The sequence below is a fragment of the Ochotona curzoniae genome, unplaced genomic scaffold (genome assembly GCF_017591425.1).
Source record: "Ochotona curzoniae isolate NIBS_2020 unplaced genomic scaffold, NIBS_Ocur_1.0 contig_523, whole genome shotgun sequence".
Classification (NCBI taxonomy): domain Eukaryota; kingdom Metazoa; phylum Chordata; class Mammalia; order Lagomorpha; family Ochotonidae; genus Ochotona; species Ochotona curzoniae.
This window is the reverse complement of record NW_024466459.1, coordinates 2,041,864-2,066,653: the sequence shown is the minus strand read 5'-3', so window position 1 is coordinate 2,066,653 and position 24,790 is coordinate 2,041,864. Positions and strand designations below refer to the sequence as shown.

General features: G+C 44.2%; 1 protein-coding gene across 5 annotated transcripts in view; it reads left to right on the top strand.

The window, feature by feature from the left end:
* BPTF (bromodomain PHD finger transcription factor) overlaps positions 1-24,734 on the top strand; it is a 111,768-nt gene extending 87,034 nt beyond the window's left edge. For 2 of the 5 annotated variants that reach the window (XM_040989525.1, XM_040989526.1), the window contains 9 exons: positions 278-503; positions 1,115-2,031; positions 3,375-3,457; positions 3,720-3,945; positions 6,744-7,069; positions 10,734-10,926; positions 14,791-14,875; positions 16,833-17,019; positions 19,468-24,734. In XM_040989525.1, coding sequence (XP_040845459.1) covers positions 278-503; positions 1,115-2,031; positions 3,375-3,457; positions 3,720-3,945; positions 6,744-7,069; positions 10,734-10,926; positions 14,791-14,875; positions 16,833-17,019; positions 19,468-19,504 — 2,280 coding nt within the window. In that variant the 3' untranslated portion in view covers positions 19,505-24,734. Of the gene's footprint in view, positions 1-277; positions 504-1,114; positions 2,032-3,374; positions 3,458-3,719; positions 3,946-6,743; positions 7,070-9,824; positions 9,999-10,733; positions 10,927-14,790; positions 14,876-16,832; positions 17,020-19,467 lie in introns of all 5 variants that reach the window. The other 3 variants (XM_040989527.1, XM_040989528.1, XM_040989524.1) reach the window with 2 other exon arrangements.
* Positions 24,735-24,790: the final 56 nt, after the last annotated feature.

Sequence of the window (24,790 nt, the reverse complement as noted above, 5' to 3'; positions counted from 1 at the left end):
AGAGAAATTGAAATCAGAATTTTGTGGCCATAATCATTATTCGCTTCGGTGTCCTCGTTTTATAGATTTGGGACCTTGAGTCCACAGGTAGCATGTTATTTGTGGAAAGGTATCTGCCTGCGCAATGACATGAATATCCTTATTTTACGTTACCTAAATTCTTCCCAGTGCCATTCTGCAGGCATTCAAATATACTTGTAAATTTTCATTTTATTAACATTTTTAGACAATTTTAAAATGCTTAGTATTGCTGATGCTTTGAACACTGTCTCCACAGGGCGGCAATCAAGGTTTGACAGTAGTAATTCAAGGACAAGGTCAAACTACTGGACAATTGCAGTTAATACCTCAAGGGGTAACTGTCCTCCCTGGTCCAGGACAGCAACTCATGCAAGCTGCCATGCCCAATGGCACCGTTCAGCGATTCCTGTTCACCCCATTGGCAACAACAGCCGCAACGGCCAGTACCACCACCACAACAACTGTTTCCACCACTGCAGCAGGTAGAGCCTCAAGTTCATGTACTCGGTGTTATTGCAACTGAGGCAATCAGGAAGCCAAAGCAGGGCTTGCCCCTAGGACGGTGTGCCTCAGGCCACCAAGCTCAACAGTCAGCAAAGCTCACGCTGTCTCAGTGCTTTCTGCCTCCTTTCACAGACGCCCTGTCACCAACAACATTTGCTCTCACTACACAGCGTACAGCAAGAAAAATGACCCTCATAGTCACTCCTTGCCAGGCCTTGTAGGTGCTGATTGAATCATGGCTTCAGGGTGCTTAGCATTGAGTGCTAGCCTGTAGTTGCAAGGTGTTGTCATGAGCTGCCACCACACCAGAGAAAGTGGGGTTTGGCAGCAGCTTGGTCTAGGAGACCTGGCTGATGTCCGTAGGCTGTGCTTTGCTTTGGATGCCAGACCTCTGAAGGGATAGCAGTGTACACAAAGGACCCCAAGAAACTGGGCCTCCATTTGCTGACGTAGGAGAGTGCTGAGCTGAGTGTGTATAAGTGGTAGTGTGTTTCAGCAGTGTCGTGCCACAAAACACAATTCCCAATGTTCTTTGATCACAGTTTTTATGTTCTGGAGTAATAGATATGGTTTATCTTTGTTTTCACAGGTACAGGTGAACAAAAACAGAGTAAATTATCACCCCAGACCCAGGTGCAACAACCCCAAACCCTGCCTCCATCTCAGGCATCAAGTGTGAGTCCTCCAGGAGCCCAGCCACAGACTGTTCAGCCTGCAGCTCAGCCCCCACCCCAGTCCCAGCCCCAGTCCCCAACTCAGCCTGAAGTTCAGACCCAGCCTGAAGTTCAGACCCAAACAACTGTCGCATCCCAGGTCCCTTCCGAAGCACAGCCCACCCAGGTACAGTCATCCCAACCCCAGGGGACAGCACAGTGTCAGCCTCCAAGCACTGTCCAAGGACAGTCTCCTGTTCGTGTCCAGAGTCCACCACAGACCCGAATCCGTCCATCAACTCCATCCCAGGTGTCTCCTGGACAGCAATCCCAGGTTCAGACTCCAACCTCACAACCGATTCCAATTCAGCCACATACATCTCTTCAGATACCTTCCCAAGGCCAGCCACAGTCACAACCCCAGGTACAGTCTTCAACTCAAACTCTTTCATCAGGCCAAACGTTAACCCCAGTTACTGTTTCATCCCCATCACGGCCTCAGCTCCAAATCCAGCAGCCACAGCCCCAAGTCCTAGCTGTGCCTCCGCTGCAACCACAAGTCCAGGTTCTCTCTCAGATCCAGCCGCAGGTTGTGGCTCAAATACAGGCTCAGCAAGGTGGTGTGCCCCAGCAAATCAAACTGCAGTTGCCTATTCAAATTCAGCAAAGCACTGCTGTGCAGACGCACCAGATTCAGAATGTGGTTACAGTGCAGGCAGCCAGTGTACAAGAGCAGTTGCAAAGGGTTCAGCAACTCAGGGATCAGCAGCAAAAGAAGAAGCAGCAGCAGATAGAAATTAAGCGGGAACACACCCTCCAAGCTTCTAACCAAAGTGAAATCATTCAGAAACAGGTAAAGTTATTAAGTAAAAGCAGCATGTTCAGTAGCTTGAATTATTGTGCTGTGCGTTAGATGTAGTGTTTGGTTGTGTGAGGTTTCCTAAATGAGAAAAGTCATTGATGTTTCCATTTAGCAAAAACACTAGATGCGCCAAAAAATACTGAATGGCTCCTATAATTTGAGACTCTTTGTTAGGAATATATATCCCCCGTGCTTATTTGACCTGCATTTTCGGAGAACTGTGAAGAATGGCATTACAATTTTGAGTACTGTTAACCCAGAACTAGAAAGATCTGACTAAATCTTACTTCAGGTGTGACAGAACTCTTTTCATGTTATTTGCAGTTGCCATTCCTTACTTTGCATGTAGACTAAGCAAATTAGAAACAGACCAAACTTGTTTGCATTTCTGGCTATACCTTTGTTTAAAAATTTTGAATATGTGTTATCCTATAGCTAACAGAAAAGTGACATTTTACAACGGCATTGAAGGGAAATAAGATAATTAAGTTAGAGTTATTCTGCCACGTTGAGGTCACATATATAACATTGTGCAGTGTGTCCAGGGAAAACTTTGCTTTGTCAACAGCTTGCTCGGCTCAGCACTGCACGGGAGTTTGTGAATTTTTCGTCTCCCCAAATCATGGGATGCACTCACCTCCTGGATCACAGTCCCTGAAACTCACTCACTTCCCCTGAGCTCTCTCTCCTTTTAAAACTTTCTCTTTGCAACCACTAAAGATTATCGTGTTGATTAAACTGAGGTCTTACTTGTAGATACTCTTTTAAACAGCAGAATCTTATATTTATAAATATTCCTATAAATTTATATCTTATGTAGTCTGTTCAAATGCATTGTTACCCAGCTTTAGAACTGTGTAAGCTACATATTCAGAATCATATCCATGCTTTTTGCAAAGGAGAATGGCAGGAGGTAAAGTTTTAAAAATTAATGCCTGAGAAAAATGAAAAGTTTAAATAAATAAGTAAATAAAAATCAATGCCTGGGAGGAGAAGACATGGTTAAAAACAGCCTTTGAAAAGTGACAACTGAGTTAAAATTCCATCTGTGTAAATTATTTAGTATCAAAGAAGTAGTTTCTTTTTCTCCGATTCTCATGTAAAATTGTCCCTCTCACTTAATTATTATTATGAGGAATAAATGAGATGATGTCAGGTGGCAGGTCATGGTAAGCATCCAGGCCATGTCGCAGATGCCAGTTTTAACTGTATTGTGATCTAATAATTGTTACAGCTTATTTTGAAGATAGTTGTTCTTAGATTTCTACTATTGTTTGTGTGCTAACTTTTGGTCACTATAAAATATGCACTTTTGGATTTGTTCTGTCCTGAAGGTGGTGATGAAACATAATGCGGTCATAGAACATTTAAAACAGAAAAAGACCATGACTCCAGCTGAGAGAGAAGAGAATCAAAGGTAGGAAGAAACACAGGATCCCGCAGAGAGCTCTTGTGTCTAACCTGCACACCTAGGGCATTGCTGACGGGTGTCTGTTTTGTTTTGGTCTGACTGGAGCTCGTAAGCTGAGAGCTGTTTGCACTAATAGCTGCTCATACTGGTTCAAAGCTGTCCAGTCCAGAACATGTGTGTAGCATCTGTTAGAGACATGGAAGAATCATGTCTTAAGCCTTCCGGAGTAAAACACCTCGCTTTACTTGGGTTGTATATTTTTCTCTAGAATGATTGTCTGTAACCAGGTGATGAAGTATATATTGGATAAGATAGATAAAGAAGAAAGACAGGCAGCCAAAAAACGGAAGCGTGAAGAGAGCGTGGAACAGAAACGTAGCAAACAGAATGCTAGCAAGCTCTCAGCTCTGCTCTTCAAGCACAAAGAGCAACTCAAAGCGGAAATACTCAAAAAGAGAGCGCTGCTGGACAAAGACCTCCAGATCCAAGTGCAGGTGAGAAGACTGGGCCGGGTCTGGTGTTTGACATGCACTGCTATTGTTTGTTTCTTAGTTTGGTTTGTTTTTGTTGTTGTTTTTTTCCTTGACTTTTTGGATAAGCTCACAATTCAGCTTCCTAGAAATTATGTTTGTGGTTATGAAATAAACAGAGTGAAAAAAGCATAGGACATACACATATCCTGAAACAGTGCTTTTTAAAAGGTCTAGATATCTGTTAGGCTGTGTTGAGGAATGTGTTTTAGAAGTCTGTTGGGAGTTGCTTTTGTTGTTTGTGACATAGTTTTACCAACAAGAGGAGTCTTCTAGAATAAAATAGACTATAAAACAATATTAAAACTGAAAAACAAAGTGTGCTCCTTGGAAAACGGCTTTTTTCCTTGAGTGATCCCCTTAAGTTTTGCTAACCTACTTTCTTGGGAAGTTTATTGAGAAATGATTGAAAACAAGTATTTATATGGATCTGTACACATTTTTATTTGCTTTCATTATTGTGTTCTCGCTCTTGTGCTTGCTCGGCTGAGGCCAGGTCCTGCGCGGTAGCTCTCTAGAAGGCAAGTGGGCTCCTTGAAACGTCCCACCAAAACTCGCGGTGATCCACGAGTTCTTTAGATGATCATTTCTAGCAGCTACCATCATTTCTATGACCCGGAAGCTCCTCTTGTAGAGTTGAGTGAAACTAGAGTGGTAAGACTGAGGCAAGAAGACTAAGGAGACAGGTGTGAACAGCAGGCAGGACTCAAGGGTTTCCCTCCCGTTAAGCCTTTAGTGTCCACTATTTGTTTAGTTAGATTCTGTTTGATTGAAACTCTGAACACAGCCCTAAGGTCACTGGGCTAAGTTGTTTTTTGTTGGGTTTGTTTTATTTTGTTTTGTTTGTTTTTTGTTTTTTTGTTTTTCTTTGTGCTCTCTTTTTATTTATTTGTGTGTTTGTAATTTGCTGGGTGGGCAGAGAGAGATGTCTGCTCTATTGGAACATTTCTGAAATGCCCACAACTGGCCAGCATTGGGCTAGCCTGAAGCCAGAAGATAGGAATACAGTCCATGCCTTTCTTTGTCTTTTTTCTTTAATTTTTTTTTCTCTTCTTCCTTTCTTCCTCCCTTCCTTTCTTCAAGCAGAAGAGATCACATCAGGCCTCTCTAACTTTATTAGAAATCTAGGCTGTTCCCCATCCCCAGGTGCTGATTTGGTTAGGATGCTGGGTGTGTCTTTTCCCCCCCCTTCTCTAGCACCTTTCCCCAGATACAGGAAGAAAATTGGAAGTGATTCTCACCCCTTCCCACCCTATTCAGTGGTCCACCTGGGGATGCACCCTTGTCAACTATGTAAACAGCATCAAAAATTAAATTGGAAAAAGAAAAATTTTTTTTGACAGTGTATCCTAAAAAAGGAAATGTAGACTATATAAGTTACTGTCCTGGAAAGCTGTAATGATTAGGAAAAAGAGTGGTTGTTATGAAGAAAATGTTTTGGGAAGATTTGGTTTTGCTTTTGGCATTTCAAATATTTGGAAAGTTTATAAATACCTCAGATTTTAAGAAGTAGTCTCAGTCTTAGGTTTGATTTATACCAGGTGTTCATGGGTGCCGATCAAGGCAGTTTCTCTCTAAGGCAGTGCAATTTGCTGCAGTCATTCGTAGGAATACATTGTAGTCTTGAAAAGCAGGAAAAGTGTAACTTAAAAGTATTTCATAATTAAAAAAAAACCAATTATTTAAATTGTAGCAAGGTCTGTATAGAGGAGAAAAGTGTGTCAAACCCCTTACCTTGCCTTACAGTCTTCAGCTCTGGCCTTAGGGACAGAAGAGCCATGGCAGATGTGTCACTTGTGTTTTGTGTTGGACAGACCACACTTGAGTACCTGGAGTGAGAAGAACTGAAAGTGAAGCCCCTGAGGTTGCCACTGCCATGTTAGGGCTGGGTCAAGGGCAAGCACCTTTCTAGTTGGTGTTAGATAACCTTCCTTTTCCAAGCTTTTTCATTGAGCACCATATTTAAAAAGGAGTGTACTTCAGAAAGTTTGTGGTAAATAAGGATTTAAGTATTGTGCAAAACAGACATCCATGTGTAGTTTTTTTTTCATACTTTGAATTTACATTATATATATATGTATTTTTTTTTTTAAGTTTTGTTTTGCTTGAAAGAATTATGCATTGAGAGCTATTCCACCTGCTAGTTCACTTCCCACATAGCTACCTTGGCCAAAGATAGGCTGGTCTCCCATGGAGCTGCATCAGAAATGGTGCATCTGGGATGTAAATTGGTAGCCATCTGTAAGCTGGGATGCCGGTGCTACAGATGAAGGATTACGTGCTGTGCCCCTTTCTACCCTACCCCACTCCATCACTCCATTGTTTTCTTGTTTTGTTTTGTTTTGTTTTCATTATTTATCTGAAGGATAGAGACATAGAAAGGAAGAGAAGGAAACGGATAGAAATCTTGATCTTTCCTTCTCTGTGTCACTCGCCAAGTGACTTGCAGTGGCTGGGGCTGGTTCCCGCTGAAGCCCCCATGGATCACAGGCACCCGAGCTGCGGACCATCCTTAGCCGATTCCCCTTGCACAAAGACAGAGAGCTGGACTGCAAGTGGAACAGCCCACGACTGCGTTCAGCACCTGTAAAAGCTGTGCGGCATTGTGCCAGTGCCCGCGGCTCCAACCTCATGCTCCGCCACTGCACTCCACGACGGAGGATTGAGCTGTGTGGACAGAGAGTAGGGGCTTGTTCTCTGAGCAGATCTTGTGCACTGGCACCTCCCTAATGCGGTCTTGTATTGTGTTTCTGTGATGACAGGAAGAGCTGAAAAGAGATCTGAAAATTAAGAAGGAGAAGGACATGATGCAGGCCGTGCAGGCCACAGCGGTCGCTGCCCCACCGCCCCCAGCGGCGGCAGCTCCACCAGCCCCTCCTCCTTCGCCTCCCCCCGCGCCCCCTCTGCAGCACTCAAGTCTGCTGTCCACACCCGCCTTGCCTGTAGCTTCCCAAAAGAGGAAGCGAGAAGAGGAGAAAGACTCCAGCTCCAAGTCCAAGAAGAAGAAAATGATCTCTACTACCTCAAAGGAAACCAAGAAGGACACAAAGCTTTACTGTATCTGTAAAACGCCTTACGACGAGTCTAAGTGAGTGCCTTTGTGTGCCTTCTGCTTTATTACAGTTAGGTGGACAGTTTGGAAGAAAATAAGCATGTTGGTAGCAGTATAAATGAAAGCATCTGGTGTTCCTAACCTTAACCCCCAACTCAGGATGAACAGTTTCATGTGTCGATGGCTCCTGTTTGTCCCTTGTCATGTATGCTTTTCCGTCAAAAGCAAGCTTTCTGTTGCTTCCTTGCCTTTTCCTCTTCTGCTGAAGCCATTCCAAATCATGGAAGTGGTGCTGCGGGCAGGTGGAATGAGCGTTACTGCCCAGAACTGAGAGTCCCTGCCGGGTTCTGTTCTGAGCACCATGACTACTGCACATCCTGCCTCCCACCAAATTGCACACTTTGAATAATCTAGTTCCAGTTTGGGGCTGTGTTTCTGTTTTCTGTGTTTGAGCAGTTCTGTTTTTACATTGGATTGCTACCCCTTAATGTTTTGGGGACAAAAACCAGAAAAATAAAAGAAGTGTTCCTTGCATTCATTGCTCAAATATGAGACTCCAAAGTTTGGATAAATTTGGTAGCAGGAAGCTGTTTTTTGACAGTTGTGATTTGTATTTGATGACATCATCAAAATGTCCGAGACCTCCAACCCATCCGTGTCATTTCTGTTTCTGTTTTAATCATTGTTACCATTCAACTAAGTGCTTCCTTACTATTCCAAAAACTAAAATGTAGGGCAGCTTTTTAAAGCACAACTAACCATAATATTTCTTACAATCCATGAAGCTGGTGCTTTAAAAACATGGTCATTTACAATTGGAGTTGGAAATGCATCCTGCCTCCCTCAAGTGGGTGCCTAATCGGCCGTGCGATGCTGCTCTGTCTCTTGGCTGGGCGCGGCACCCACCTCTGACCTGGTTGCGCATGCGTGGTGGATTCCGCTGTGTGCCAAGTTCCACATCTTGCTTTAGGCATCTTCACTTGTCTGCTCATTAGGAATCACACATGGTGGAAACGTGGAATCCTCTTGGCTGATCCAAGTGTGCCTCACTTTAAGCAAAATATACTAGATGCTTCCCGAAGCAAATCGAAGCATGCAGTGTTGCTTTAGACAAAGAGCTTTTGGAATTAATTTAAATAGTGTAGCTGGTTTCAGCCTGTTAAAGAGTATTCAGATCACAGAAATTCATTGCAAACCTAAGTCTCCCTTAATACCCCCCTTTAAACATGAAGAAAACAATTTGCAAAAAACAATAGTCTCACCCACTTTCCTGTAGCTCTTGACCTGTTTTACCCTAATTAACTATGTAAAGATTGTCAAAATATATATATATATAAAATAAAATTTTTATAAAAAAAAAGAAAAGTAAATAAAAAAGCAACCACAAGTTGCATAAACTGAGGTACACGTGCCTGGGTGCTCACCTGAGATCGCCTCATTACTTTGTGGACTTTCACACTTTTCAGTTTGTCATTAACATTCCAGTGTGCCAGCTTCATTCATGCCCTGATCTAGTTAAAACCAGTTAGTATTTCTAGGAGCATCTCGTAATGTCTCCTACCAAACTAGGCTCCTTTCAAATCTAGGGAAAGTGAACAAACGTTGAAATTCAAGTCCTGGACTTAAGCACACAGCCTATAGCACTCCACTGTATACTTCCTCAGCCCATAGCACATACAAAGCTACCTTACAAGTCCTCTTCCCCCCAAAAAAATCTCCACCACCCCCTGGAGTGATAAAAACGTGCTCCTCCTCTGTCTTCATAAGCAGGCCCCGTTGGAAGGTCAGGACCCCATGAGCTCACCGAGAAATGCCTCCGAAGAACGGCAGTGCCGGTAGTTCGGCCCGGTCCCCGGTGATCTGTGTGTCACTCGGGCCTTGCATTCCCGTCCCGCACCTCTCAGAATCTTCAGATACAGCTCTGTGAGCCATTTTGTCGTGAAGAATCTTATATTGCAAAAGCCCTCACAGATCCACAGTAACAGCCTCGGGCAGCGCCACCTGGCCCAACGCCACAGAACATCTCCGGGTTGGCCGGCCATCCGTCCTTGGCTATCCGTCCATCCCTGGGCTGGCTCCGGCGCGCTCGCAGCGTCCTGAGCGGTTAGCTAGTCGGCCTCTCACCGCACCATCACATTGTGCTGCCTGCGAAGGGATTTGTAGCTAGGTTAATTTCCAGTGTGCAGTTAGGAAATTTGGCAGAAATGGAATTACTACACATATCTGTCTCCGTTTTCTTCATACCGTTTATTTTCCTGGCCATTTATCTTTACACCTGGCTGACCTGCATGCCCTTGTAGTGTGACTTCTTGGTGTTTGCGCTTTGCTTTGTTTTCAAATTTAAAATTGTGAGATACATTTTCAAACCTATCTAAGAACTAGCCCTAAAACTGCAACGCTTCTGGGCATAGGTTTGACAGATGTAAGGCTTGACTCCTTGGCTTTGGTTTTTGTGCCTGTCACAGTTTTACACATTCATTAAAAGGAAGGCATCACCATTGGTGTGTTGTTTATTTTTTTTCAAATTCCAGTATGTTTTTAAAGACCCTCATTTCACTGAACAGTGTTATTTGTTGAATTCAATGTGAGTGATTTTGTGTTCCTGCCCCTGAAATAGTGTCAGATGCTGTTGTTTGCCAGGGGTAGAGTGGCTGGATTGAAGGTGTTTAGCTGACTCAGTGCAGAAAGTTACTCTGTAAGAATCAGTGAATCATGGCAGGGAAGACAGATAAAAGTACCATGCAGCTCAAAATGACAATTACATTGTCATTTTCATTGTGAATACTTTTAGGTTCTATATTGGCTGTGATCTTTGTACTAACTGGTATCATGGAGAATGTGTTGGCATCACAGAAAAGGAGGCTAAGAAAATGGATGTGTACATCTGTAATGATTGTAAACGGGCACAAGAGGGCAGCAGTGAGGAATTGTACTGTATCTGCAGAACACCTTATGATGAGTCGCAGTGAGTCCCGCTGAGAGCATCATATTTAATTACTTAGGAAGCCCAATTGCTCTGACTGGTTGCGTATTTATTTTTAAGTTAAAAAGCAAGATTTTTTTTTCTGCATATATTATACACTTACATTACAAATTTCTTTCCAGTTTTTTTTTCTCTTTTTCCTTCTTTATCTCCCCTTCAAAATTTACGTTGCTTCATAATGAACGTTTGAGACACATTGGGGAAAACATGGTTTAATAGTAGATTTGATTATTTTATATGTAATAAAGAAATGAATGAGAGTAAAATGGCCTGACTTGCTTGGACCTTATCAGTACTTGAATGATGCTTTATTATAGGTTATATAAAACACTAATTTAAGTGTAATCTCTGAGACTCTTGTTACTAGCTTACAGAATTTAAGTCCCATTTGATATGATCCTAGCTGAAAGAATTTTAACTTTATTGGTTTTCAGCTTTAAAATCAGTTTCAACGTTTTCTATTTTTATTCAAATGGGTTATCCAGTATTACAGTGTTCTATATTAACTTTAACTGCCTGTTGTTAACATTAAAAAAAAACTGAATTAACACATTGGAATATCAATTTCAAGAACAGTAAAACAGCTGTATTAATAAAAATTTTTTGTCCCGGGGGTTACCAGATTCTCATGTGCATGTTTGAATGTTGTTAATACGAGATTGGAAGTCACGCCATCCCATCCTTGCAGTTCTCACACTCCCCTTTCGGATCTTACAGATTTTATATTGGCTGCGATCGGTGTCAGAACTGGTACCATGGGCGCTGCGTTGGCATCTTGCAGAGTGAGGCAGAGCTCATTGATGAGTATGTCTGTCCACAGTGCCAGTCGACAGAGGATGCCATGACAGTGCTCACGCCACTCACTGAGAAAGATTACGAGGGCTTGAAGAGGGTGCTGCGTTCCTTACAGGTGAGCAGCTGCCCGAGGGCCCCGGGCCAGGTGGGGTGACTCCCCCAGCACGGCTTCCCGAGGCCACATGTGCGGGCTTCCTGACTCCCATGGTGGAAGGAAGGACCTGACAGGCAGCAGCTCCTGGCATGCCAGCATCATCAAGAGCACCGCCCCCAGTGTCAACCTGCCATTCATTTTACAGTGTCTTAGCTCTTAGATTTCACTTGTTTTGTTTGTTTGTTTTTAAGATTTATTTATTTTACGTGAAAGAGTTACAGAAGAGGGGCTATACAAAGAGAGAATCTTCCATCTGTTGGTTCAGTCTCAATGGCTGCAACAGCCAGAGCTGAACTGGTCTGAAGCTGTGAGCTAGGACCTTGTTCCAGTCTCCCAGATGGATGCAGGGGTCCAAGGCCTGAGTGCATCCTCTGCTGCTTTCCCAGGCCATTCGCTGGGAGCTGGATTGGAAATGGAACAACTGGGGCCTGAACTGACATCCATATAGGAATTGCCAGCATCAGAGGCAGAGGATTAGTGTGATAAACACCAGCCAGTTCACATCAGGGCCATGACTGAACTAGATTGCAGGCCCCGCCAGCATGAGCCATAACTGGGACAGGCTGCATTGAGCCAATCCACAACGCCTGCCAGCTAATGCCAAGGTGAGGCGAACCGAGACAGACTGGACCGCAGCTGCCACCAGCACATGTGAGATGCGTGATGGGGGACAAGCCCAATAGGAGAACTGCGGGAGTTCCCCTTTTGTTCCGCTTCTCCCACTGGTGAGCTTGATAACTGGAACTGGAAGCTGACCAAGCTAGGTGGGGCTACAACACCCATGAACCTGCATGGGAGCTGGTTTGGGGGAGAGCCAGGCTGGACTAAGCGGCTATGTCTACTGTTGCATGCGTGAGCCAAAGTAAGTGCATGCTGGTCCAGCTTTACCACAGTATCAGCTGACAAGTGCTGGGAATGGGAGCAAGTCCTGTCAAGCTAGATTTAGGGCTGGGAATGGGCTTAAGAGGGAAATTAAGGCACCTCTCTACCCACTCATGAGTGTGAGAATCCGGGCATGGGGTAGACCTGGCTGCACAGGTGGCAGCACCCTCCAACATAAGTGTGGCCAGGATAGTGGGGTCAAGTGGACTGAGCTAAGCTTCTGCACCCATTCATGTGTACAAGAGCTGAATGGGATGCAGGACAGACCGAACCGTGTACTGCATAACCGTCATCATGGGAGTAACCGCTGGGGCCGGGTCTGGTGGGGCTTATTGGGGGTTGGCCCGAGAGGACTGCAGTTTCTGCTGGGGTACATGAGAGTGCACGGGTTAGAACTGGGTCTCCTCAGTGCTGAAGACAGAGCAGTAGTCAGCATGTCCAGATGCACATGGAGGATAAAGCAGTCCACTGGGGCCTGCAGAGGACATACAGTCCCATAGCAGAAGAAGGAGGGCAGAAGAGATGGATCTAGAATCTAGATGAATGGAGACTCTAAGGTGGACTATGACAGCCAATAGATCTTGGAAGGATTTCACCATCCTTGGAGGAACGAAATCAATAACATCTCAGAACTGTTAACTACTTGAACGATGCCCTCATAGCATGTTCCACAACAGTGACCCTGGAATGACATTGGGTGGCCATCCCCCATCCCTGACTACTGCTGCTGTTAGGATGCTGGGTGCAGCTTCTCCTCTTCTCTCACATGGGTGGCATCGACCCAGCCGCTTGGACCATCTTCCACTCCTTTCTTCAGACCATCTGCAGGTGGCTGGATCAGAAGTAGTGGAGATGGGACTTGAACAGGCACCCAGTGGGATGCTGACATTACACAAGGCTGCCCCCCTCCTTTTTTATCTTCCTTATTGAAAATCTAAAGAAGGGTGTGGTGGCGTGACCTAGCAGCTAAAGTCCTTGCCTTGAACATGCCTGGATCCCATATGGGAGCTGGTTCTAATCCCATCAGCTCCCCAGGTCCCATCCAACTCCCTGCTTGTGGCCTGGGAAAGCAGGCGAGGATGGCCCAAAGCCTTGGGACCCTGTACCCACATGGGAGACCTGGAGGAGATTCCTGGCTCCTGGCTCTTGGCTCTTGGCTCTGGATCAGCACAGCACCGGCCGTTGCAGGCGCTTGGGGAGTGAATCATCGGATGGAAGATCTTGCTGTCTGTTTCTCCTTCTCTCTGTATATCTGACTTTGTAACAAAAATAAATAAATCTTTTTAAAAAAAAAAATCTAAAGAATATAGAGTGTCCTGATGCTAATACCCTAGTGGCTAAAGTCCTCACCTTGGTAGTGCTGGGATCTGATATGGGCACCAATTCTAATCCCGGCAGCTCCACTTCCCATCCAGCTCCCTGCCTGTGGCCTGGGAAAGCAGTCAAGGATGGCACAAAGCCTTGGGACCCTGCACCTGTGTGGGAGACCTGGAAGATGCTCCTGGCTTCAGATTGCCTCGGCTCCAGCTGTTGCAGCAGCTTGGAGATGAATCATTGGATGAAAGATCTTCCTCTCTGTGTATCTGCCTTTCCAATAAAAATAAGTAAATCTTATTTAAAAAAAAATATTGTGATTTAAAAGAGAAGAATATAGGAATAGTTTACAAGACTGCACAGTGATAGAGATGTATTTGAAACATAGAATATTAGGGCCCTGTGCAATAGCCTAGCAGCTGAAGTCCTTGCCTTGCACCTGTCAAGGTCTCTTATATGAGTGCTACTTTGTATGCTGGTTACTCCACTTCCCATGCAGCTCCCTGCCTGTGGCCTAGGAAAGCAGTGGTAAATGACCCAAAGTCTTGGGAGCCTGCACATGGGTGGGAGACCCAGAATAAGCTCCTGGCTCCTGGCTTCTGGCTTTGGATTGGCTGAGCTCCAGCCATTGCTGCCACTTGGGGGGTGAACTAGCATATGGAAGATCTTCCTCTCTTGTCTCCTTTTGTCTGTATATCTGCCTTTCCAATAGAAAAAAAATAATAATTTTAAAAACTTTTTTTTAAGATTTATTTTTATTATTTTTTTATTGGAAAGGCAGATATACAGAGAAGAGAGACAGAGAGGAAAATCTTCCGTCCAATGATTCACTCCCCAAGTGAGCGCAACGGCCGATGCTATGCCAATCTGAAGCCAGGAGCCTCTTCCGGGTCTCCCACGCGGGTGCAGGGTCCCAAAGCTTTGGGCCGTCCTCGACTGCTTTCCCAGGCCACAGGCAGGGAGCTGGATGGGAAGTGGAGCAGCTGGGATTAGAACTGGCACCTATATGGGATCCCGGGCGTGCAAGGCGAGGACCTTAACCACTGCGCCACCACACCGGGCCCTAAAAACTTTTTTAATGAACCAAAAATAGAAGTGGAGTCTCAGCCATGGGAGTGTGTTGTTGGCATCTCACCTGTGCGTGCTCACGAGCCTTGCTGAAGCCGCCACAGCGCCAGACTCACTCCTCATGTGAGGTGCGGACCAGATGTCATGTTCTTGAGCTCACATCCTGACTCCCACTGCAGGTCCTCACATGACTGGCCTTTGCGGAACTGTGTGGTGCTCTAAATTCTATGTCCCATGAAATTTTTGTTTTTCTTTTATTTCTTTTATTGACGGACGCAGATAGCAAGAGACAGAGATTTTCTGTCCCCAAGTGGCCACACAGACCAGGGCCAGGCCAGGCTGAAGCCAGGACCCCGGAACTCCTTCTGGATCTCCCACTTGAGTGACAGGGTCCCACAGCTGTTGTCACAGAACACGCCCATCCTCAGTACTCTGTGACAAGAGCAGAAGTCGTCATCTCTCCCACGGAGACTGACTCTTGGAGTCTAAGGGTGGCTGAGGTCGTAGCTCCTGGAAATTGGATGTAATGAATGACACTGATGACGTCTCTTTTCATTACAGGCCCACAAGATGGCCTGGCCTTTCCTTGAACCGGTAGACCCTAATGACGCTCCTGATTACTATGGAGTCATTAAGGAACCTATGGGTAAGTGCTCACGGCCAAGGTGAAAGGCGCCTGCAAGTACTGGCAGATTATTTCCATGGACAAGATTGACATATTACCAGGGTATCTCGAGCAAGGCGGATGGGATCATGAATTGGTGTGGTCGTTTCCGTGGGGAGGTTGTTAAGGTTTGTTTGGACATACCCTTGAGGCCTGTGTTTATGTGTGCACAAGCACGTTGCTCTTTGCAGCAGCGCTGGAAATTGCAAAAGCCGTGGAAATGAGTTAAAGAACCATCAGTTGGAGGAGTCACTAAATTGAAGGTGGATATTATGCAGCTATGTAAAAGAATGGATGCTGTCAGTGGGTGCCTGGCTCGTAGCCTTTTGTTTCTTCTGCCACTTCTTCCTCATCTTAAAAGGGAACATTTTTGATGTGTCCACATAGACACAAAAGAATATAACCTAATTTCCCAGGAAAGATGGTGATTATATTTTAAAAATTAAGAATTAAAGAATTTAAGCTACTGTATTTAAAAAGAAATGTTATCAGGGTAACACTATGGGAGAGTAGATTAATCCTCTGCCTACAGTGTGAGCATCCCATGTTGGCACCAGTTCGAGACCCAGTTGCTCTACTTCCAGTCCAATCCAGCTCTCTAGTAATGTCCTAGAAAAGCAACAGAAAATGGCCCAAGTGCTTCGGCTCCTACACCCGCCTGGGAGACCTGGAAGAAACTCCCAGCTCCTGGCTTCAGATCAGCGCAGCTCCAGCTGTTGTGCCCACTTGAGGAGTGAATCAGAAGATAGAGGATCTGTCCTCTCCTTTTAACTCTGCCTCCCAAATAAGAATAAATAGATCTTTAATGAAAGAAAAGAGAAGCCCCTGGTTCAGGGCTTTGTTCTGCATTTTAGCTTCTGGGTAACATGCACCCAGCGCAGCAACAGGTGATGGCTGCAGGGTGGGGGTGTCTGCCATCTATGTGGGAGGCCTGGGTAAAGTTCCCAGTTGCTGGTGAAAGCTTCAGACAGCTCTGTCGGCTTCTGATGTTTGGGTCATGAACCTATGGATGGGAGGGTGTGGGTGTGTGTGCCTTTCCGATAGATTTTTCTTGAAAGACTCTTACAGAGCTTAGCAGTAAGCACTAGATAAATTGGTGGGTAGGTCCAGGCGTGAGCAGAGAGCTGAACTTCCACGCCTTCCCGAAGGTTGCTGCCTTCCACAGATGTCTAACGGAGTGGAAACGCGGTGTGGGACTCGGTCATTTTGGTTTTACAGGAAGCCCGGTTATAGAAGCCGGCAGGTGATGGGCCTGACATTCCCCAGAAAGCGCAGGGCAGCCGCCCAGTGCAGCCTCTGCTGGCGCCCCCTGCAGCTGCCCCAGAGCCTAGCACTGTCGTCACGCCAGCACTCAGGACACTCCAGGGCGTTTGAGGAGCTGGATGGGAGACGAAAACCAAGTGTGTGTTTCACAGTCTCACAGTTGTCCTTTGTCTCCTGCGCTCATGTGTTTTGCTCCTACGAACTAATTTCATGTCAGCTCATATTTCCCCCTCCCAATTATTTTAAGTAGACACTTTGTCACCCTGAATGGTAAGGCAGTATCATTTGTCCCAAACATAAAGTAGCAATAAAAGATGAATGAAAACAACAGCTAGATGATGGGTGCCAGGCTCCCAGCTGCACCAGCACAGAGCTGCCATTCTGGATTCCGCTCTGCTCTTGGCCCCGGGGCCCTGGCTTGCATGGGAAAATGTGTTGGGCTAGGTTTTGTTCCACAGAGCTGGCTGAAAGTGGAAAGACCTTCTTATCACAGCAGGAAGTGCAGTCAGAGAGGCTGTTAGACAAGTTCTTCGTGGGCCTCTTGAATGGCAGAATGGTCTGGGGGGAATCAGACTTTGGGAGCGGGGAGTGGGTAACTGTCTTCCCAGGACAGCTGCAGGGCATGTTCGCATTAGGGAAACCTTAATGCTTTGAAAATGTGTTTTTGTTTCTTAAGACCTGGCAACCATGGAAGAAAGAATACAAAGACGATACTATGAAAAGCTGACGGAATTCGTCGCGGATATGACCAAAATTTTTGATAACTGTCGCTACTACAATCCAAGTGACTCCCCCTTTTACCAGTGTGCGGAAGTTCTTGAATCCTTCTTTGTACAGAAGTTGAAAGGCTTCAAGGCCAGCAGGTGAGTAAGCCTGTGTGTTCAGCGTTCCCCGGGAATTCAGGTCTTCAGACATCATGCTCTCCAGTCAAAGGAGTCAGCCTGGGCAGCTTGGCATTTTATGGGAAATCTGAAAATCCAAAAAAGTCAGAAAGATAAAGGGGGAAAAAAAAGCCAGACTCCACCATTGTGAGACCTCCAAAGGCAGAATTAACACTGAGAAATGGCTGCATTTGGGCCCTCCCTGGGTCTCCGTGCCCAGTTCTCTGCCTCTGCTCATCGTGGGGGAGAGAAGTGCACCAGCCACTACTTCCTAGCACAGAGGAAGGAGAACTTTGCAAAGGAGAGATGGACATTTTTCTCTTGACAAAGACTGTAAGTCTGCAGCCCCACCCCTGCCCCCCACTTTTAGGAACCTGTAATATTGTATACAAAGCATCCAGGAACTTGCATCCAAGTCAGTTACTGGAATTACTCCCTTCTGTTTCTGAGCCATACTGCCTCCTAGGGCCTATGATTTTCTTTGTTGCTCTGTAGGGCCATTTTCCTTTCCCATGAGAGCGGCCACCACCCTAGAGTCCTTGAGTTCCATTACTCACCATCCTCATCGTCAGTCTGCAAGCTGGATCACGCCTACCTGGGCAGGCTAGGAACAGTGTCCCGGTGTCCCTGCACACCTAAGGGACTCGGCACTCCAGGCGGGAGGAGGTCTAAAGAGAAGCTTTAGGTTGCTGGATATCTATTGCACTGGAGAAAGATAGAAGGTTAGCACCAGTTATATTTTGGAATCATTTTTACATATTTACATAAAATAGAGGCTGTGGAGATGGAGAAAGGGCTAGCATTATGGCATAGTGGGTTGACCAACCACCTACAACATGACACCAGTTCATGTCCTGGCTGCTTCCGTTCTGACCAAGATGCCTGCATCAAGGAGTGCCCAGCTGCATAGGCCCTTAGTGTACCGAGGTGGGAGATCTGAATGGTGTCCGTCTCCTGGCTTCAGCCTAGCCCTGCACCAGCTGTGTCAGCCATTTGGGGTGAACTAGCAGATGGAGAATCTCCATCTCCCTTCTCTCTGTAACTCTAAATTTTTAAAATAATAACATTTATAAAGGGAGAAAGAAGGATAAGGAATAGAAATCCCGAACCTTCTCAGGAAAGGAATCTAAAGCTGCATGCAGGCTCTGTGCCAAGCCCATCTCTGGCCTTCACACAGGGTCTTTATCCCCTGTTAGCCACAAACTACAAACCTTCACTGCGCAGAGTAGTGGCGTTCTGACAAATAAACAGTAACAGTGGATCAGAGAGAGACCAACTCGGCAGTGCAGAGGACATGGTAGGAGCCAGCAGATCACATTTCAGCAGTCTACAGAATACAGATTTTTTTTTATCAAAAAATTTTTTATGAAAGAATTCCTTTCTACTGAAATAAATTGCTACGAAGAGTTGTGAAAAGGCAGCTCACTGCTGCCATTTCGGGGGGTTTCTCTTGATTTCCAGGAGGCTGGAAGAATTGAAGACGTGGCCAGTCCGCACCCTCCATGGGCCTTGAGTGGGACACTGTTGCCATTCCCATAGTTCCCCATTTTTTAAATTTATAATTGCCATTATTGTTTGCACATTATTTTTGTTATTGCCCTTTCTTACAATTCACCATTCATACCATCCGTGTTCTTTCTTTTCTTACAGATTGTGATATCTTTAGTCTGAATTTTTAACTGGAATCTGAACTCGATATTGAGGTCACTCTTTTATTATGCCACGTGATTGCCTAATTCAAAATTGCCCTCCCCCAAGTTGAGATTAGTTAATCCAAGTTTTGATATTCAAAGATGTATAGTGGTGAACCCACCTATTGCAGCAGCCGTATTGAATGCTGTATTTAAAAGCTGTAAACTCCTGGAAAGCCTGTGTTTATCTGCTATTGCAATAAGAAGTGCTTTGAGCCTATATCTGGTAACTGTACAGTCGTTTGGTTTACTAACAAAGGTTTTGAATAAAACTGTGAAACTAGAAGGGAGGACTTCTGGATTTTAATAGAAAAAATGGGGTTTAATATTGCTGTTTCCTTTTTAGCATGATTTTTCCCTTCCTGTTTCCAAGACTGATGTACATACACGTATGCACAAATACGCACACTCGCACACTCTGCCTTGCACACACCCCTTTGCTGCAGTGGGAATGCATTTGTAAATGCCTCTGTTTCATTGGCTGAAGACGCTGGCTTTTTCCAGTATTAGCTATCATCATGTTTAATGTGCACTGAAAAGTTTTCGTATTATGCGTTAACACATTTTTTAGTATTATACGTTAACATTTTCTTAAATGCTCTCTTATATTTGCTTGCTGAGGGTGAATGGACGAATATGGCTGCTTCCCTCAGACTGCTTGACCTTGGCATCCACATAAAGCATCATTGTTTTCAAAGTGAAGGGTGCTTAATTGTTCCCTTTTTTCTGTATTCTGTAGGTCTCATAACAACAAACTGCAGTCTACAGCTTCTTAAAGTTCAGCGTGTTAATCTAACATAAGACACAGCAAGAGTCTGCTTGTCTGAACTGTTTTAAGTTAAGGAGCCAGATGTTTCTAGTCAGGTTCTCCTGGCAAGGCTTGACCTACACTTCGTTTTTATTGGTCGTAACAGTCCAATTATATTCTTGGCCAATTTTGTCCAACGGACAAGGGAAAAAGCAAAGTCAACGACACCATTATCTTGTCAAGATCAAATGGTTTTACTATTGTGGCAGAAGCGAGAAAACTTTGTTTATTTAAAAAAAAAAAAAAAAGAAAAGAAAAGAAAAAGAAAGCCAGAAAAAAAAAAAGTTACTATGGGGTCCAGTGTAACTCCATGGAAATGCCACGTCTGCTCTTCAGTGAAGAAGCTGGTTCAGAGTCTCACAGAAAACTTCTGACTATTTATTTATTGTTGCAAAAAAGACGCTTTTTTATTGCTGCCCTCATTTGTCAGCTAATTATTTTTTCTGATAAACTCCAGCCCCGGTTCCGTGTAACCCATCCTGTCTCCCGTCACGATTCCTGTAGGCAAAAGTTCAAGACAACCTCTAGATGTCTTTTCTTTCTATGAAAGGAGCTGCTATGTACACACGTGCACACACACGCGCGCGCGACTGGGAATCAACAATGAGTTTCTTGTTCATGGTAGATGAGAATTAAGCTTGCATAAAGGTTGGGCTGAGCGGTCCTGGACTACAGACTCTGTTGCCTTGAATATACCAGTACCATTTGTCATTGACTCTGCACCAGGCTAAAATGAGTAAAATCTATTTGAAGGTATCTTGTTTGTAAACATTTGTCAGATTCTAATTTCTTCTTTTTGTATTAAAATTCAACTATGGATGTATATGAAACAAAATAAATGGAGATGATTTTTCTCCCACAGATGGAGGTGTCTTTGAATGTGCGCTAATGCTTATCTGTCAGCCTTCATGGGGCGAGGGAGGGCTGCAGGCGGGGCGAGGCCAAGGAGTCGCTCACACCTGGCCTTTGAGGGTCATGAGTGGCCCTTCATTTTTACTTCCCAGTCCACTGTCGCATGACAGAGAACAATCTTCAGGGGTGCTAATCCTGGTGCATCAGTCGCTCATCCTGATGATAATGGCAGTGTGACAAAGCACACATTGCCTTCCTGGGTCCATTCTGTGATGCCAAGCAAGTTCTTGGTTGCACACAATGAGTTAGATTTTATGAAGGACCTTTGTAGCTGTTGTCATCTTTGTATTTTTCGTTTGTTGGTTGGGCTTGTGGTTCACTTCTTTGTTCCACTAAAGGAAAGTAGTGTGAACAGAAGGGAAAATACAGAACACACAGCCGTGAGGGCGTATCGGCATGCCTCCTTTCTGTGTTCTAAACACACCCATTGTACACTGCATTGTAGTAGTAGCTTCTGTGAAATCCTCCATAGTCGGATTACGCAGCTTTGCAAGAATCCTCCTCGATTTTGCACTGACTCGTACTTGCTTTGTCCTGTTGACTTCTGCAACTTTTCCAGTTATAATTGTTTTTACAAGTTTCCTTTTGTTTAATGTTTCCCTGCTATGCAAACTCTTTCTTAGACCTTAGTTTCTTAAAAAGAACGATGTTGCTACAGTCCCAATTCTTTCTTACTACTACAGGCTCAGGTGTGCAGGTTATTCTGGGTTAATTTTATCTAATGATGCCCATTCCTTTTTGTACATAAAAATATCACTTAGATCTATGCTTACAGACTAAAGAGACTAATTGCTCAGTATGGAAATATAGAAGCAAAATATTAAAGCGGAATTAGTTAAATATGGATTATTTTGTCCTTTTTAAAAAAATGTTACATATTGTATGCACTGTGCTGATGCAAGAATTCCACATTTTAATGAATTATGAAATTATTCTGCATCTCATGTCACAGTATTTCTGTACTATTTATTCATATATATATATATATAAATATATATGGGCGTAATCATTTAAAACTTGTTGCGGCAAGAACTTTCCTACCTGTAGGCAATAGATTGCTATGTTTTTAACAAATTGTTGCAAATCCTAAACAGCAATTCTTTTTGTACGTAATAGGACATTTCATCCTAGAAAAAATAAAGTAATGTTTTTGACATTGGATTTGGTGCAGTTTCTAATGAAACAATGGTTGCTTGGTTGGTTGATATATTTTCTGTAGCTTTTGGCATTGCCAAATTGTATTTTAAAAAAAAAAAGTAAATTTTATGGAAATCTTGAGACTAGGAAGATGTTAATTTCTTATGTGTGTATTTAATGATATAAAGCCTTTTGCAATTTCTATTACCATATAAATACTTAAAGACATTTTATAGTTTTATCAAGTACAGAGTTTTAGTCTTTCAAAAGTAATTTTTTGAAAAACATTCGTTCTTATTTCAGAAGCTGCTTTTCTATGAATATTCTTTGACAGGCACCTGCTGTTCAGGAAGATACACATAGGTGACAGCTGTTTGGCTCTCAGTAATCGAAGTAGTATAGTGCACATTTGTGATACTGTCAAGATGTTTCTAACCCAGTCTTTGGGGCCTGTAAATATACTTGATTTGCAGCAATAGGTTCCTTGGCTAAGTATTTTCCATGTTTGTTATGCTTCATCTGCCAAGTTCATAATCTTTGAAACCATTTCATAAAAACTATTTTCATAAGATTTTTTTCTTAGCCAAATTTTACAGGATATTTTTAGTCCGTGTCCTGCAGTAGGTTTAAAAGGAAAAAAAGGGGGGGGTGAACTTGGGGATATTTTCTAAAGGAAAACGTGTAATTACCTTTTTATATTTCAAGTGGCCTGGAGTGTTATTTGGAGACACTGAAATTTGCTGTGTTTGTAACCTACCATCCTAGAATCTGCAAATAAAAGTTTTTTCTCTATTTTTGTTCATTTCTATTAGGCAAAGTCCCTGCTTCTTTCTAAGTGTCTCATGTTGAAGAGAGCTTGGTGGCCTTTGAAAATCTCTGTTCCCTTTTCAGGCTGCGTTGGCCAGGGATGGGATGGCCTTCACTCGCCCCATGAGTGAGTGGGTCTAGTCCTTAAACTGAGAATGGGGTTTCTCGTGGCTTTGAAGTGCTTGGGCAGGGAGGGTGTAGGGTGGACCAGCAGCAGAGGAATCTTCTTAATAATAATTTGCAACACTGAGCTAATTCTGAAAACTTAGAGTGAGATACTGGAAAAAAAAAAACTTCGAATCACACCTTTGAATGTTTGAATCAAATTCAGCTAAAGAAATAAGCTGTATTTTTTTTAAGATGATAAAATCCTGTTCCACCTATCTTGTTGCTTGCTCCAGTCCGTCCTGGAGTTGTGTGGTTCTGTGGTGTTGCATACACCTCTGCTCAATCAGCCTCAGTGATCTCAAGAGAACTAGAAACGCTGCCAGCAGGCATCCTCAGAAGACAGCTCTACAAGCTGCTCCTAAACAAGTGTGTATGTCTTCTAGACGTTACCCTACCGAAAGAAAAGTGCTTTTTCCTCCAAGAATTGTAAAATAATAGCTTCATCTAGGAGAGGGCTACTATTGAATTACCCTTCAAGGGAGCAAGCTATTTTGTGGATAAGAGACTATTAGTGTGCAGACACAAAGGGCCCAAACTATGAGTTTAAAGAAAAAAATGGGGAGACCTAAAAACTGCGATGAATAGGTTCCCTAAAATGTCCCATAGGTTGCATCCAAAGTCCTGGCTGAGTGCTGGAAAGGACAGTCTTAACTCTGCCTACTTCCATGACAAGCAGCCTGTTCATTCCTGCTCTGGGCGACCCCAACCCCACTGCTAGTCTACCTCACCCATCATGCCTTGCAGACTCGATCTAGAATGGTGGCCTTAGTTTCTGAATCCAGGCAGTTTCTGAACAAACAACCTGGGGGGGTGTGTGCGCATGCGTGCTAGGGTGTTATCCATGAACCATGTGACCTCCAAGGAACCTAGTCCTGGCATTCTGTGTTTCCAAAATGTTTCAGAAACAAGTGAAACCCTATCTTAAGCCTCAGGATTAGAGGAAAGTAATTTTGTTTGCCTCTCTTAAACCAGAGCTATGTATCATTCTTTATGCTTTAACATCTGATCAGCCAAACAATAATCCATTTGATCCTTTGATAGTTTTCCCCAGCATGTTGCTAGCTTTGACCTCTGTGGTGGACATAATTTTATCCCTGAATCATTCTTAGAAAAACTAACTTGGACGGTCTTCGGCAGTGGTACACTTCACTGCCAACTGTTTAATAACACAGTTAGTTTGTAAAAGTTTGGAGAAGACTAATTTGGGGATAAGTTCCCTACAAATCCCCCAGTAATGCTTCACCACGTAATAGAATCTCTGAATTTCATTTTACTTAGCGCACCCCACGTCTGGGGCGGATGAGATCACACCAGCAGCGGTTAGGAGGCTCCTGGCTTCCCTGTGAGTTCTCAGTGTCTGGTCGTGCGCATCGTTGAGATGTGCCTCTGGCAGGAGGCTGCAGGCGTCATCACCCCAAGAGCAGACAGGCTTGCCTCTGCCATGCAGTTCTTTCATCTCGCTGTCTGCAGCAGTCTGCAGCTGTGCTGGTTGGTGTGTGTTCACAGGTGCCTCACATTCACAGCATCCTCTACAGAGTGCTGATGGGCTCGATAGCATCAGCACACTGACGATCCAGTCTGTTGTAGACCAGTTGCTGGCCCTGATGGATACCCGCTGTGGGCTCTGAGGAACACCTCTGAGAAAGGCTTTTCCTCCAATCTTCTGAGATGTGGTGAGGCTGGAACACCAGGTACACCCAAAATCTGATTTCAAAGCAAGATTCGTTGCTTTACAAACACCAATAGGAGGCTTGGTCTTAATTGTTAAGGTGACAGCAGGAGGCCCATATATAGTCAGCATTGCATTAGCCACCAGCTAGGCATAAACCTAAGTTACCAAGAGCAACCAGGCATTGGGGAAGGGAACCATACCTTGGCACCCCAGGAACAATGACTTCGAATAATCCTCTGCCTAAATGAGGCCCCTTATAGTACGTTCCAAATGTAACCTTTTAATATTGGTCCTGCACTCTGATCCTAGCGTTTCATCTCCACAACATTTCATCCATAACGTGTCTTTCCATGAGTGTACCTACTGTTATGTACAGAACTTAAAATGTGATGTTTTGAATATAAAATTTGGTCTGATACATGATTTCAACGATCCAAAGTTGTAAATTCGAGAAATGTTTGTGTGTGCGCGTGTGAACTATTAAAATAATTTAAAAACTGAATCTGCAGCAGTGATCTGTTAACTGGACAGGTCAGTCCTCTGGTCACCCGTGAATGA